This window comes from Trichinella spiralis (assembly GCF_000181795.1).
Source record: "Trichinella spiralis strain ISS 195 chromosome Unknown Scfld2, whole genome shotgun sequence".
Classification (NCBI taxonomy): Eukaryota; Metazoa; Nematoda; class Enoplea; order Trichinellida; family Trichinellidae; genus Trichinella; species Trichinella spiralis.
Genome location: NW_003526941.1, coordinates 10,678,083 through 10,693,840, shown reverse-complemented (window position 1 = coordinate 10,693,840; position 15,758 = coordinate 10,678,083). Strand labels below are relative to the sequence as shown.

General features: G+C 31.8%; 4 protein-coding genes across 4 annotated transcripts; 3 read left to right on the top strand and 1 right to left on the bottom strand.

The window, feature by feature from the left end:
• Positions 1 to 4,324: 4,324 nt before the first annotated feature.
• On the bottom strand, positions 4,325 to 5,699 carry Tsp_07785 (cell division protein kinase 9). Its single transcript, XM_003381211.1, has 4 exons — positions 5,505 to 5,699; positions 5,301 to 5,391; positions 4,829 to 5,247; positions 4,325 to 4,747 (listed from the first exon to the last, which is right to left on the bottom strand). Exons 1-4 carry the CDS (start codon positions 5,697 to 5,699, stop codon positions 4,325 to 4,327), a joined length of 1,128 nt encoding a protein of 375 aa, XP_003381259.1.
• Positions 5,700 to 8,153: 2,454 nt separating this feature from the next.
• Positions 8,154 to 9,338, top strand: Tsp_07786 (glycerate kinase). Its single transcript, XM_003381210.1, has 4 exons — positions 8,154 to 8,194; positions 8,729 to 8,852; positions 8,874 to 9,212; positions 9,279 to 9,338. Exons 1-4 carry the CDS (start codon positions 8,154 to 8,156, stop codon positions 9,336 to 9,338), a joined length of 564 nt encoding a protein of 187 aa, XP_003381258.1.
• A 52-nt stretch (positions 9,339 to 9,390) lies between these two features.
• Positions 9,391 to 11,912, top strand: Tsp_07787 (putative hydroxypyruvate reductase). The gene is made up of 7 exons (XM_003381209.1): positions 9,391 to 9,462; positions 9,560 to 9,722; positions 9,795 to 10,078; positions 10,154 to 10,519; positions 11,224 to 11,302; positions 11,578 to 11,661; positions 11,815 to 11,912. Exons 1-7 carry the CDS (start codon positions 9,391 to 9,393, stop codon positions 11,910 to 11,912), a joined length of 1,146 nt encoding a protein of 381 aa, XP_003381257.1.
• Positions 11,913 to 13,129: 1,217 nt separating this feature from the next.
• Positions 13,130 to 15,033, top strand: Tsp_07788 (hypothetical protein). Its single transcript, XM_003381208.1, has 2 exons — positions 13,130 to 13,483; positions 14,848 to 15,033. Exons 1-2 carry the CDS (start codon positions 13,130 to 13,132, stop codon positions 15,031 to 15,033), a joined length of 540 nt encoding a protein of 179 aa, XP_003381256.1.
• Positions 15,034 to 15,758: the final 725 nt, after the last annotated feature.

Genomic DNA, 15,758 nt, shown 5'->3' with positions numbered 1-15,758 from the left:
TTCCATCTGAATTGATAAGAAAAAAGAAATTCCGATTTTAAATGCAAAATGATGATGATGATGATGATGATGATGACTTGTCGATTTTTTATCGTCAAATGGGATGAAGCGATTATTAATTGTTGTTTTGCTTGTGGGTGTTTGAAAGAGCATGTCGACAAACAGCCAACCATTCAGTTATTTTAACCAGTTAAGCTAAGCTAAAGCCAAGTAGTAGCTACTTAGCTGGCTAGTTTAAAGTTGAAATGAATATTTCAGATTATTCAACTGGTAGTTGCTAGTTGGTTGGAAACTAGTGTTCGTATATTTAAAGGGGTGTGTTTGCGTGTATTTATATATAAATATATATATATATGTGTGTGTGTGTGTGTGTATATATGTGGTTGGTTTGCTACCGGAATTATGATTGACCACGTGCGGATTGATGATGATGATTGAACTGAATAACCTAGTGTATTCGAAGTTCCCTGATTAGATGTATAATACTAAGTAAATTATGCAAATGACTATTTACTTTGCCTCAGGAAGAACAACCTAATTTTCCATCAGTAATAGCGCAGTAAAATAAACATTATGAGCAACATTATGAAACGAGACGATGAAATTTATTACGTTTTTATTTACACACTTCCTATTACTACGTAATATGGCATTGTTATGCAAATTTTTTCCCTAAAATTACCTAAAAGGAAATATTATTAACCTGAAGCATCGCAGATTACTAAAAATAAACGGAAATGCTATCACTGCGTATCAAAATTATATGGATAATAAAAAATAGTTTCCACTGAAAATAGTTACGAAAATAGAATACTTTTCCCAGATTTATGGAAAATTGAACAGTTGTCATGAAATTTTGTGATGATAACTGCGACAGAAATTTTATAATATACAATTTATCTCAGCACAGAATTTAACAAGTGCGCAGCGTAGACATCATGATGGTAAGCGGCTGCACCAGTGGGTATGCTACTTGAAAGCTTATTTACTATTAAAATTTTGTTTAAACTAAACTTTTGCTTACACCTTATGATGATTTATAGTAAACCCGCAAACATGGTTGAGCTCTGCATCAGCGCGCCACATACAATGTGAGAAAAACCCTAATCGCAGAAATTAAGTAACTCAACGATTTGCAATAAATTCAAGAAACTTATGCGGGTGATAATTCTGTATTGGATTTTATGAAAAGAATAAAACAAAAGAATCACGAGTAGCCTGGATTTGGTTATATTGCTAGTCGATAACAATTATGAGAAATTAGATTTATATGAGATGAAAACAGCTAAGTGCTGTTCATTCAACTCGAAACAGGGGGTGGGCAGCATTTTTAGTTGAATGCGATCTCTGTTCAGCTTAGTATTATTACGAGCTCAATGATGGGGATCATTAGAAAGGAAAGGAGGGCGGGACAGCATAGCAGGAAGGAATGAGGGAGAAGATGAAGGATGGAGGAGGTGGAAGTTGTCATATGCGTTCTTCCACTCAATCTTTGCGTATAATATTCAGGCGTTCCTTCATTTATCAATACTGGCAACATTTATGGGCATTGAGTTATTTTCTCAATGACATTAAAATAGGTGCATCTGTATAAGTCAGTGCTATTGGCGGTACAATGACATAATAGAAACTTTAAGGGGTGATTTCAAAAATGAAGGGAACGTTACTGCCATTCTAAAAGAATCCAAGGTGATAGTATAAAAGTGTGTTCTCTAGCTAACAGCAGCTTTCTTATGTCATGCTAAAACAATCCTGTGCACGATTTGAGTAGTGACAAGCATTTAGGGGTGCAATAGTGCCACTGCAGTATCCTGGTGACAGACATTTCCTTTAAACAACTGGGCAAATATGTTACCTTAGCAATAAACATTACAGTGGCCAGTAAAGATAATGCGGGAGGGGTTCAACTGCTATGTCAGAGTACTACTTTACAAATGGATTTGTAAGGACTATTGAAAATTCCAGCAAAATATACCATAATTACTATTATATATTGGCTTGGCAGTAATAAAGTCTCGAATATTAATTGAACATCATTACTAAAGAACAACGCGCTAGTTTCCATTCAAAAAGACTAAAATCAAACAACTACGAAAAGTTTAAAAAGCGCGCATGTTTAGTGCAGTGTACCAAGAGAAAGAAAGAAAACATTGAAACAAGAAACAAGATATGAAAAATAGCAAATATATGAAAATTCATACCTGTCAGCAGACCTGTCAGGGATGACGTATGAAGCAAACGTAGAGTCATACACGTAACTGATGTTCCTGGTTTCTTCATATTTTTAGTCTAATAATCACAACGTATTTGTTGAACTGAACCAGGAAAATGACCAAATAACGCAATGCAGTAAGTAATTAGACCGCCCTTCAGCAGCGAACATTTGTACTATAGTGCAGTTCTCTCAATAAACAGAAATTTATATAAGGAACACTGCTACCGCATTTGAATAGCACAAAGTGCACGTAGCAGAATGCCAACGGCAGTGCTTACCATCACATTTGCATAAAGTTACTCTTCTGACCTAGAAATGCATGTATGCCTTGAAAACGTATAATAACAATGTAATGAGCCAACACCAAAGATTATAATAATCAAAGCCACTATCTATCACAAATAATATTGTGGCGTAAATTAAAGAAGTATAAAATAGTGTCTTACTTAATGGGGCTGCACTGGCACGATAATAATATGTCGCAATATTCAGCAAAATTCATTCATTAATTTAAAGGAACTGATTGTTTAGTGAACATTTCAATCAGACTTTGATCAACCACTTTGAAAAGAGGAAAAATGTATGCCTAAAACAGAGGAATGGCAAAACATAACATTTACTTGAAAAACAGGCATAACGAATTGCTTACACTACTTTCAATTACAATTTGCATTCCTATTATTTTTTTACAATATACTTTCACTTTAATTAAAAAATTAATATTAAAACTGAAAAGTAAATTAAATTTATTTTCTAGCAATACTTTCAACCATTTTTTAATAATAATAGCAAAAGAATTAAAAATATAACAAGATGAGTAGTAATGCGAAATATTAGAACATTTTACATACATATATATGTGTATATATAAATATATCATTTATCATAGACAGCTACATGTATAGAACATTTTAAAGTTGTTATTTGCAAACTCTATGTTATGCTTGACATGAAATTGCTCGATTTTATAAGATTTTATGACTTCCTTCTGATAGAAATTAGAAATGTAATATATTTATTTTGAGCTATTCTTGTAATCAGTTACAAAATATGCAAAAAAAGCAACAAACTTATTATGCCTTTTCATTATTCCTGTTTATGTTTTTGTCAAATATGTATATAAATTAATTAGATAAAATAAAACAATAAAGAAAACCCAAAACTGTTTTTAATGTTATTCTACGATCTTAAATGCAAAAAAATTGCTACTGTATCGGCACCGTTACCTGTAGAAACAACCACAGTGATATATGAGATGCAATGTTATCGCATTAATGATTATTTAATTTTCGACTATGAGATGAAATTGGGATGATTAATTAAACTAAATGAAATGAAGATTTATATATATGTGTATATTAAAAGTGAAGGTCAAGTAAAATTATTTTATCAACTTCGTCTCATTAACATGCAAATTCTTATGCGTGACCTAACCGTTTGTTTGCTTTGCATCTTTAGCTCACCACAAGCCATAATATTTCAATATAAACGTATACATAAGAAATATATATATATATATAATGTAATTTTTTGCAAAGTGTTTGCTAATTTAGTCGTGAAATTTGATATAATATAGGCACAATACTATTTGATTATGTTAGAAAATTTTCCAACTCAATATCTATTCACAATCACACTTTTAATCTATATAAATGTAGAAAACACAGAATGCAAATACTAATATAGTTGTCATCGAAGAGAAATTCATTTGCATAATTAAAATACAACCCTCACGCAGCGTTATTCATCCCAGAAAACTAACTGCATAATAACCTGTTCCTTTATTACAGTTTTCGATTATCTGAAATTGCATCTAAATGTATATAATACAAAAAGTAAGCAAGCCGTAAACAGCAGTGCCGTTATTTTACTATTTAATTATCGCAAAACTCACATTTACGGTCGTGCAAATCAGATAATTCAAATCTGAAAATTTTATTCTAACCGCATTGTACAACATGTATCGAAAACGTAATAACTGATTTCCAAAATGTGTGTTCAACAACTATAAACATGTCAACATATGTATATATTTATGCTGGCGGCGTTACAGTATACAAATGTATAATCTATCAACATTGATGCAAATAACAGTGTTGAAACAACATTTTAAAAGACCCGATCTTGATATGATTCCATACGCATGCGCTTAGTAGGCTGTACTGGCGCATTATTTTGATCTCTTTCTCTACGCCTCACAAGTGCCGAATACGCGAACATGGATGTAGTGTGTTGGCTGAGCATCCGATGCAATGGAACCGGCATTGGGTCTTGCCAAAAAAACTGGTGATTCAACGCTCCGTCGGCATCAATACGTTTTGTTGGGTCTAATGTTAGAAGAGCGTCGATCAAATCCAAAGCTTGAGCATCTCGAATGTAGGGCTTCAAGCTTTCTTTCACTCGGCGTTTCTGGTCGACGGGTAACTTCAGCATGCGAAATAATGGTAAATGCTCTACCCCTGGCCATACTGTCGGAGTTATGCTACCGCACAGTTGAGAAATGAGCATTATTTGATGCTGCTCCGTGTTACCCTGTATATTAAATGAAAAATAATCAGATATTTTCGTTCATTCTCAAAATTACATAGAAATGATTAAAATGCAAAAACAAACACTTGCCTGCATAATCGGACTGCGTGTCCACATCTCAGCCATAATACAACCGGCTCCCCAAATATCAATTGCTGTGGTGTATTTGCGATCACCAAGCAATAATTCCGGTGGTCGATACCACAATGTGACCACGCGACTCGTGTAACGAGGATTCTGTTTGTTTAATGGACGAGCAAGTCCAAAATCAGCAAGTTTCAATACTCCTGATTTCGTTATCAAAACGTTTGCCGCCTTCATATCACGATGAAGAATTTTTTGCATGTGAATAAAAAATAATCCATCCAAGAGTTGTTTCATTACTTCTTTTATTTCTCCTAATGAAAATTTCACATGCACGTTGCTCAACAATCCGGCTAAGTCATGTTCGCAGAACGTGAACACCAAGTAAAATGTAGATCTGCCGCTATTATAGGAACTAGCTGAAAGTCAAATCAAAAGTTAAATTGAGCGATTAATAAATCAGAAAAATCACCTTTAGAACGGCAAACTTCCAAAAGTTCAGTCACGTTTCGATGTCGAACATTCTGCAATATTCGAATTTCTCGTATTGCAGTTATTGGAAACTAAAAATATACAGTACAGAAGACATCTTAAAACATAAGAAGCTGTTTTATTTAAATACTTACACCTTCTTCTTCGTTTTGCATCAGTATTTTTTTTAATGCCACAATTTTACCTGTTTTCCGATCTCTTGCTTTGAAAACTTCCCTGTAATAAAAATATGATTGTAAAATACAAAGATATTTATCTTCTGGAAAGCTTGCCCATAAGTTCCTTGTCCAATTTTCATAATCTTTTCATATTTGCTAATATCCTGCATGTATGGAAATGTGAAGTTTTCTTGGTATTCGCTCAAACCTTCTGATGCCATGGTTCTCTCCGCCATGAAACTGCCAAAATGAAGAGATTGGATTAATAGTACTGGGGAAACTGTCATACAAACAAAGGTCAGACAACAGTATTAAAAATAAATTAGACAATATTGTAGTGAACAATTAACCTTGCTAATCAATAGATGTGACACCATTTGGTACAAATTATTACATAACACGTGGCTTTTACAACATAGCTTTAGATTGTTCCCTACTGATAGAAATCTCTAATTATAACCTATAATTTGTAGAAGAAAAGTGAATAAACATTGTGGAAGCAAACTTTACAGTTAAAAAGATTTTCAATAGTTAAAGGTCATCTTTAAAAAGTAGCAGATGTCGCACTGTTCTGGAAGAACAAAACTGAATATCAATGAAACTTACTTTTTCCCACTGCTATCTATTTATGTGATAAGAAAGTATATGCTGACAAAGGAAATAATAATAACAAAGATTAATGATACTTGATATCATATTACTGAATGGTTAAGATATTACTACAAGACATTCAAGAGGAAAAATTTATTAATCCCATAATTACTCAGGTGTATAAACGTTTCCAAACATGTTCATTAACTGTAAGCTTACCTAAAATTTTGGATTATTATGTGGAAATTAAAAGTAAAGTTAAGCTGCGTACGGCGTATAACGTGAAATATTAAAACATTTCACATGCATCTCACTTATTTGAAAATTTGACTAGAATTATTATTGAACATCATAATGCAAATACTTACAAAGCGGTGGTTAAATTGGAGATGTTATTTAAAAATTATAAACATTTAATTATTTTGTTACGTTAGTAAATTGTGGACTGAATATATATTCTTACTTATACTTTAAATGAATTTAAATTGCATATATAATATAAACTAATAATTTTGTTCTCAGTTATATTTTTCATTAATTACAAAATTATTTTTGAAAAATGCAACTTACCATACTTGATGCCTTCGCACCGTTGAGGTCCATTTTCTGTTTTATTGGAATACTTGAATTTCATTCAACAAGTGAAGCAAAATACATTAAAAATAAAATAATTTTCTTTGCACGCTTTCCATTATAAACGCCATTGTTCAGTTGCCTACAATTGTTAGAAAATAAAAAACACAAAAGCAAAGAAACGAAAATAAAAACATACATATAAACTTCTATTTTGCTCCTTTCAGTTGAATATGAAGAAGCACAATAATAGTCACTTTGCATCATTTATGCGATTGAAATACAAAATTTTAAAATGGCCAAGAAAATATTCACAAATATCCATGAGAAAAAATCATACTATGTTCAACGCCACGCTTGTTATTGGTTGGTAGCAATTATTTTCATACAATTCATCTAAATTTCTAAATTATCACAATAATTCATTCAGTGCAATAAAAAATTTTATGCTTACGTAATTTAATTTCCATTTGAAATCTTTCGATTAAAGATTCTGATTCTCTTCATTTCAATAACGTATTTCTGGTGCTAATTTCCTTAAATTTTAAAGGTAAGTCGTGTTGCTTAAATTATGTTAATAAATGAATGAAAGTTGCATATATAGCTGCTTGTTTTCTACAGTTGATTACAGGTTTGGAATATCAAAAAATGCATTTAAATAAATAAATATGTATAACGAAAAACAGAATGTAATCAGTAAATTCCAACCAGTATATATTCTAACATCATACAATTTGTTGTCTTTTTGTCAAATTTTAAATTAAAGCAAAATATATAAATTGCAAAAAAAAGGAAAAAGTGTAAAAATCTTTCTTATTAGCATTAATACACAAGAAGGACTGGTTGCTACGCAACATTTCAGTGCTGTTTTATTAGTCCCAGTCGCTTGATTTGACTTTTCCCACTGGTTGCTACTGGGTTTCTTGAGCTACGATAACCCTTAGTTTACGTCCCCGCGCCGTGCGCAACATCTTGATCCGTTTGTTCATGGCAAAAAATTTCAACAAAAGCCATTAGCTTTTGTTTACAATCGAACTGCACTATAATTTACACATTTTTTAAAGTTGGATACTAAAAAAGTTTAAAGTTTCTTTACTAAAAACAAAGAAAAATAATGTCGCATGCCCATGCATTGCATTTGTTTACAGCGCTGCAGCTAAAATTCAGCCAATCAGCGATGATCTGACGTCACCGATTAAAACGCTTTACAGCATTGGAGACTAGTGGAGATTAAACTATCGACATTAAAATAGCTGTTCTCACTTTGTTGACCAGGACTGTCGACTGCGCTGCTGGATTGATTGTCGCTGTTCTTCGTTTACAGTAAGCAATTTACCTTTTTTTTGCTTTTGTAGTCAAGATCTCTTTTTTATGTAAAATTTTCCTCTAAATTTTACACAAACATCTGCCGCTTTATTTGCTATTTAACTAACAATTGTATCAGTTTGAAAAAAGTTAATTTTTTAAATAATAATAATTATTATAATTCATCTCATATACCGGACCTTAAAATGAAAATTATAAACCGATCAACTAGTGGCAAGAAAAAGCTGTTGGTAATATTTATAATAGGACAGCCAGCCAGTATTGTTTGGATAATTTTCTAATGAATTAAGCGGTGATTTCAATCTCATTCTTCTTCCGTTTATTTCACTACAAATATTCTTTCATTCTTACACCTTCCTTTGAAGTGATTTGACAAAAAAAATAATCTTCCTATTAAATTTTTGAACAGAACTTTGTTGGGCCATGATAAACATTTTTCTTCTTTGAAATATTTTTTGACATTTTTAGAAATTTGAAAAATTATCTGCATTGCACGTCACACCTGCAGTTTTTCAAAAATGTAAGTATCACTTTTATAGTTGGAAAAATAGCTTAAATATTTTTACAAATTTTCATTACTACAGTAACTAATGTTAATTTCAAGTTCAACGAAAAGTAGAATTTAATGTAGCAATATTGAAAATCTTCACATGATCATAAATAATTTTGATAAAAATAATTATTTTAGCTTAGAAAAATGGAAAAAAAAATTTTTAATATTTAGTTGTGCAATTGTTTAAAACAGATTGAAACATTTCAGTGTCTGTGATTTAGGAAAGAAATCGCGTTGGAACTGTTCAAAGCCGCTTGTGAGTGTGTTAACCCTGAAATTCTCGTTGCAGAGGTATTCAAAAATACATAATTATTATCAATTGGAAATTATGGTTGTTGACTTTTTTTTGAAGAATCTGATATATAAAAAAAATCCGGATCGAATTTTCATACCATCTCGTCATGAACATTACGTGCTGAACAACAACGTGTATATTGTTGGCTTTGGAAAAGCTGCTTTTGGTATGTGTCAGAAAGCCGCTGAAATTGTAGACAAGCATCTGGTCCGGGGAATTGCCAGCGTTCCAGTTGGAACCATGGAACAACGATTGAAAAGTGGACCGGTGAAAGTGCACCCGCGGCTGGAAGTTTACGAAGGTGCGAAAGATAATATACCCGACGAATCAGCACTTCGAACTTCGAAGCGAATTTTGAATATGGTCCTGCCGCTTAAAGAGGATGCGATTTTGCTGGTTTTGATATCAGGCAATTGATGTGTTGTTGATGATTTAAAATTTTCAGTTCATAATTATTTAAAGTACTTCAGGTGGTGGATCTGCACTGTTTACATGCCCGATGCCAACGGTCAACTTCGATGATAAAGTAAAACTGATCAAACAATTAAGCAAGATGGAGATAACGATTAACTTAATGAACACACTGAGACGATGTTTGTCCCTTGTAAAAGGTGGCGGTTTGCTGAAAATGGCTTATCCTGCTTCGGTTATTATTATTATTATTATTATTATTATTAACATTAACATAGTTATAATATTTTCATTGTTACTACTACTATTGCTGTTGTTGTTGTTGTTTATAGGTGATTTCTTTGATTATTTCTGATGTCGTCAATTCAGACTTGGAAGTTATAGCCAGTGGTCCAACTGTACCTGTTTCACGTAATTACGAGCAAGTGTGGAATATAATTCAACGTGTCCGTCGGAATAATAAAATGCCCGATGATAGTATTGCGAAATTTCTCAGTAAATTTTTTAAAAACGCACATTAATTAAAAAATAATTCCAACAGAAGAGCTATTTAAAAAACTGTTTCAGAATCTAACATTGATGTTCATGAAAGCGATGTTCCACGTTATCGAAATGTTTCCAACATAATCATTGGAGATAATGCAAAAGCGTTGAATGGGCTTTCTGAAAAAGCAAAACAATTCGGATTTACGCCGATAATTTTGACTAGCGAACTGAGAAAACAAACGTCGATGTTTGGAAGTTTTTTAGCCGAATTGGTTTTGCGTATATTTGATTCTTATCGTGACAACTATTGCTGTGATCTCTTTGAAACATATGGTATCACAAGTGGAACTTTTCAGAATATAAAAGTAACATTATACATATACATTGTTTTATTTACTTTGTTCAATTAAGCAAATGCTGATTTGTTTTAATTCATTTAGGATTTGACTGCTAAGAAGCCAGTCTGCCTCTTATGGGGAGGTGAGACTACGCCCTGTGTTCGTGGTAAAGGTAAAGGTGGTCGCAATATGGAAACGATTCTGTACTTTATTAAGGCAGTGCAAACTCAAATGGCTTCCACGTATATGGAAAGTTTAATGTCCAAACAATGCGTAATTGCTAGTTTGGGAACAGATGGTCAAGATGGTCCAACTGATGCTGCCGGAGCAATGGTCAGTTTAAACCAACTTAATTTATTCGATAAATCAGAAGTAGATAAAGCACTATTGGAAAATGATTCTTACAATTATTTTCAAAGTGTACAAAATGGCGACTGCCTGGTAAAAACTGGGCCCACCGGAACTAATGTTATGGATATAGCATTATTGTTGACTTTACCATCTAATGAAAAATAGTTATGATTTTATTTATTTTCACTATTATTTTTATGAAAATTTTAGTTTTTCAAATATACACATTATATATTTATATAGGATTATTTACTTATGTAAAAAGATATGATAACGAGAGTTATGGTGGTGATTTTAAAAGTATTGCCTTTTCATTTAGGAATTGTTACTAAAAATTTATCCATATTATATATGAAATTTAATAAATTAAAAAATACTTTTTAAAAACTTTGCACACTTTATAAGCATGCGATCCGACATCATTGTTTGATTCATAAAAGACTGATAATATAATTAATTAAGTAGTAAATGTTATATGTATCCGTAGTTTATAATTAGCTTATATATGATAGAATATATGATAGGGAGCTAACATGAAAGCTTCAAATAAATAGATTACGAGATTCTCAGAACATGTGTTTCTAGCTACGGCTGTTTTGCTGCACCATATATTTTAACTTGTACACTTAACCGTTAAACAACTGAAAACAACCACTTTTACAGTTTTCTGCCATAAACACAATTTATCAGCCATTAAAAACGAGTACAAAGAAATTTAATATTGTGAACTCCAAACTCCAAATGCATCAGTTTTTGATTAATGAAGTCAGCATTTTTTTAACAATAATATCATATATTAAATATTTTTGCTTCTTTATAAGTATGTACGTGTATATATTTTGATAACTGCATTGTGTCTACCACTGTACTGCAGAGATGCTTCTCAACAAACAGAATATAGTATTATTTGATAAGTTTTAAACTTGCATTATCTGTGAAGAATAATGATCAAAGTCGCACTACAGAAAACCCTTTTTCACAATGCTCCTACCTCGACTAGATAATTTATTGTTCAACTATTCTACAACTAGAAAGTGGTCAAGAAATTTTTACTTCATTAGAATGAAAATTGTTTATGCGCTTAATAAATGAAGCACCATTGCTTGAATGTAAAGCCTAAGACAGTGTGAATAAAAACCGTGATTTAATAGAAAGATTCATTTTAGTTGTTACAGTTTTAACGCCACATGATTGTGTAATAGCAACTCATGTTGTCTGCCTTATGTGCCAATCTCATTGGCAAAAAGAACTAAAACCTAGTAATAATTTCAATCACATGATAACGACAATAATAAATTAACCGTTTAGGCAACAAATGCATCTGGATTACAACCCAAGTTAAGGTATCACAACGCTAATCATAAATTGTTGTATCTGCATCAGCAACAGATACAGATGTTATACTATTTTAGCAAATAGCAATGCCACACATTTAACATCAATATCCATCGCAGAACAAATGGTCAAGCATGATGTCGAGCAGAGTCATATCTCAGAACAGGGACAGTGAGAAGCACAACGCAGGCTTCAACACGAGCAAGCTCTAGTAGAGGATGATGCATCTAGGCAAACAGGCGTGGGGAGGCAAAAATAGTCGGAGCAGCTATCCAAATTGAAAACAAATGCAGAACAGCAGCTGCAACCGCAGTCCGGTAAAGGCATGCAAGCTACTTGATTGCAACAATGAATATGGAAAGTAGTTTTGAAACACGCCTTCACGTTCACATCAAAAACACGACAAAAACGTGAAAACTATTCTCTGCTGATATTATCAAAGCAGCAACAACAATGCACAAGCAGAATATAGTATTATTTGAAAAGTTTAAAACTTGTACTATTTGTGAAGAATAATGATCAAAGCCGCACTACAGAAAACCCTTTTTCACACTGCTCCTACCTCGACTAGATAATTTATTATTCAACTATTCTACAACTTCCACATCAGCAATGCAAATCAAACTGTTACAAGTCACAAAAGCTCTTCCAATTCTGCCATACTTTTTCCGAAAAAAGTAGACTAATCACATTTCAATAAGGCACGGAACGTACAATGTTAAAATGCAAAAAGCAACTATTCTTCAATATCAAAACATCTTACCTATTGCAAATTGCATAACGTGCGAAATTTGAAATACAAACAAATCAAAGATTAAATTTGAATAAATCAAAATAAAAATAATTGCCATCTGAAATGAAGAGCAACTGTTTGAAAAAAAGAATGTTAAATGCAAGCCAAAGCAAAATAAAATCGAAATATATTTCGACTAGCGAAAATAGTTGCATATGTTAACCGTGCTGCAAGGGAGCCTGAATTAATTGAAATCTCAGTCGAATAGGTTTGTCGTTCTTCACCCTTTCACCCAATATGCCTGATAAATTGGCCTTCAGTTATCTGATAAAGCGATTTTCATAAAAACCTGTGATATGCATGAAAAACAGATAGACAATGTGCATGTAGAGTTTATTCGACCTGGTCTACCAATCAGTTAGAAAGTTTTAATTTAAATGTTTAAAGTTCTTCAAGAAAAATGAACCCCGAACGCACAGAGCAAAAAAGAAATATCAATTTCAGGGCAAGAGTATTCTTAAGTACTAAAACATCTTTTTACTATCTCACCTACAGTACACCTACGTAATAATTGTTAAATGCAAATAAATCAAGGACATGAACAGAAAAACATGAATAAGTAATAAAGGAATAAATGAAAATGAAAAATTGATCTTACCATGCGAGCAGCTTTTCGTCTTTCGTATGTGCGTTTGATATTCGTGAAATATGAAAAAAGTAAATTTGGATTTTCCACGTCCTGCCTGGCCGTATGGCTTTTGAACCGAAAAAGCCGGCATCGCATAATTCAATCGCCCAACTTTATCAGTCTAAAATTATGCCAAAATAAAGTTTACAAAGAAGCGAAGAAAATTATTGAACTCGCATGCAAATTTTCATCTGTTCATTTCTACTGGTCATTTGAAGATCAGAGAGTCTATTTTGGATCGCTTTTCACTGGCATAATTAATAATCAGTTGAAGATTGAAAAGACACGAAGTCAAATTATATATTTCTTTGCACATCGTAAACAAGTAAATAAATAATGAATAGTAAAAGTTATATATATTTTTTTCTTTCGGTAAAATTGAAGTTTGTCAGAAAATAGTTGAATAAAAAAGAGCCAGAAGATTCAATCCAAAAATGACCCTCTGACAACAGCTGAATGCCAATTGATCACAACAACAGCAAATGCAAATTAGCCACACGTCCACGCTCACGTAGGTTTGAAAATTTTATATGCTGAATCGATTGTCTGAGAAAATGCAACAAAAAAAAATAAGCAAATGTCTAACAAGTGGAATTCAGTAGCGAATATTTATTTTTGGACGGTAGATATTGAAAGAGAAACTCTGAATTGAACAGAATTTATAGAATTTTAATTCACATGAATTTTCGACAAGTAGAACACCAAAGTTATTTTATGATGAAAACATCCAATAAAACATTCATTATGTGAAATGGGAAAAGTTATGACAAATTTTTGATGATAATTATTTAAAAATAGTTATAATACATAAACATCCGAATGGAAGTTTTTTAAAATCAATAAATAAATTTGCATATTTTTTATTCAATAACCGAATGATCAAAAGTGCAATTGCACGCGTTGTTAGTGATGAACAAGAGTTACTGAAGAGTTGATTGATTTTCAGGCGACACAAAAGTCCCAAGCTTCCCATTCCCAACAAACAGGCAAAATTTAATATTTCAACTTCAAAAAGTGTTCAGCAAAAATTCACTCTGAACGCCTACGCAAATTGTAGAGAAAGAAAAAAAGAGGTTTCAGTTCATCAAATGGGAAAATTACACAAATTCACTTTCGTAATCGTGCATAAAATTATGATGACCCAGTTAATTTTTAAAAAAATTGCGCCAAAATGTCGCAGGCATTGTAATTTCATGCATTAATAGAATGAGTGGAATGCAACTGAACGAAATCAGTTCAGTCAGATCAGACAGTTGCTCTGTTATTTTGGACGTGAATTTCAGACGGCGTTGATTTGCATATCAGTCAGACAGTAAATACCGCGTCGGGTAATTTGAGCTGGTCTGCAAAAACGGCGCTGAAAATCGACTCTTACGCCAATGAACAATATCAAACTGTAACTGTCATTTTTTATTTCATGAGCTCATTTAAAACTAGAAATTAACTTCATTCCTAATTATAATACTTGTTCATTATAACTAAAATTATTTCAATTAAAGAACAATTATTATAATAAAAATGAATATCACTGAAATGTTCAACATTTTCTGAAAGTTTCGATCGTTTGAAAATGGAGATTACGTTTATTTATAAATTTTCATGAGATTGAAATTATTTCATTATCGTGTAAATTATGATAATAAATTTCAACGCTTTTCAAATGTGAATGTACTATTGTAAAATATTCAGAAAACTGTAAAGCTTGCGCATACATCGAATAATTATCTTCACGTGCAACATTCACTCACTTGTTTAAACATTTCATGCTTGCCATTCGAAATTCGAAATGCGTTCCAATTAAAATCTTCATTTTTGTTTATTTTCATTCAAGCAGAGCAATTGAAAATGACGAACAGTGCAATAAATTCTTCGTAAATAATCTACTAATCTCTGATTGGCCAGTTAATTTCCCTTCTTTTTATCTGATCGAGCAGCAGTACATGCAAATAATCATTTTCCCAAGTTATTTTTAATGGAAAATATTCATTCATTATCACTTGGTTATTTCATATTATTATTTAAAACAATACAGCATTGTTTTATTTAACTAATTGATGATATGCATTGAACAGAAATTATTTTCACTTTCGTTTCATTTCGAAATGAATTATTAACAGTAACCGGTCGGTTAGTGGACAAGTTTTTCCCGCGTTTTCTGACTACGATGATAATTTTCTTCGTTCTCATTTTTGATTGGCTTAAAATCATCCTCTCCAACCTATATTATCCTTTCTCAATGCAATTAATAATTTGGTTAACAAATAATTTTGTTATTCAATAGAAACAAACAAATAACATGTAGTAATTGAACATGCATTTTTTATTTGTCAAAATAGTGAATTCATTCTGAAATTTATAGCAAATTCATCGTTCTGGAATAAAAGATTCCAACAACGATACTGTATTATAAAAAATTATGCTTGATTTACAAAAAATATACAGTAATCTAATATGATGATTAAACGGGTTAAATGTCACCTAAATCAGATATAATTTTATAACAGAAATTGAAATTTCATACTTTTTTGTACAGTAATAAACACCTAAGAATTCAGTGCTCGTAATTTAAGAAAAAATTTGCAAGATAAAAAATTTTCAAC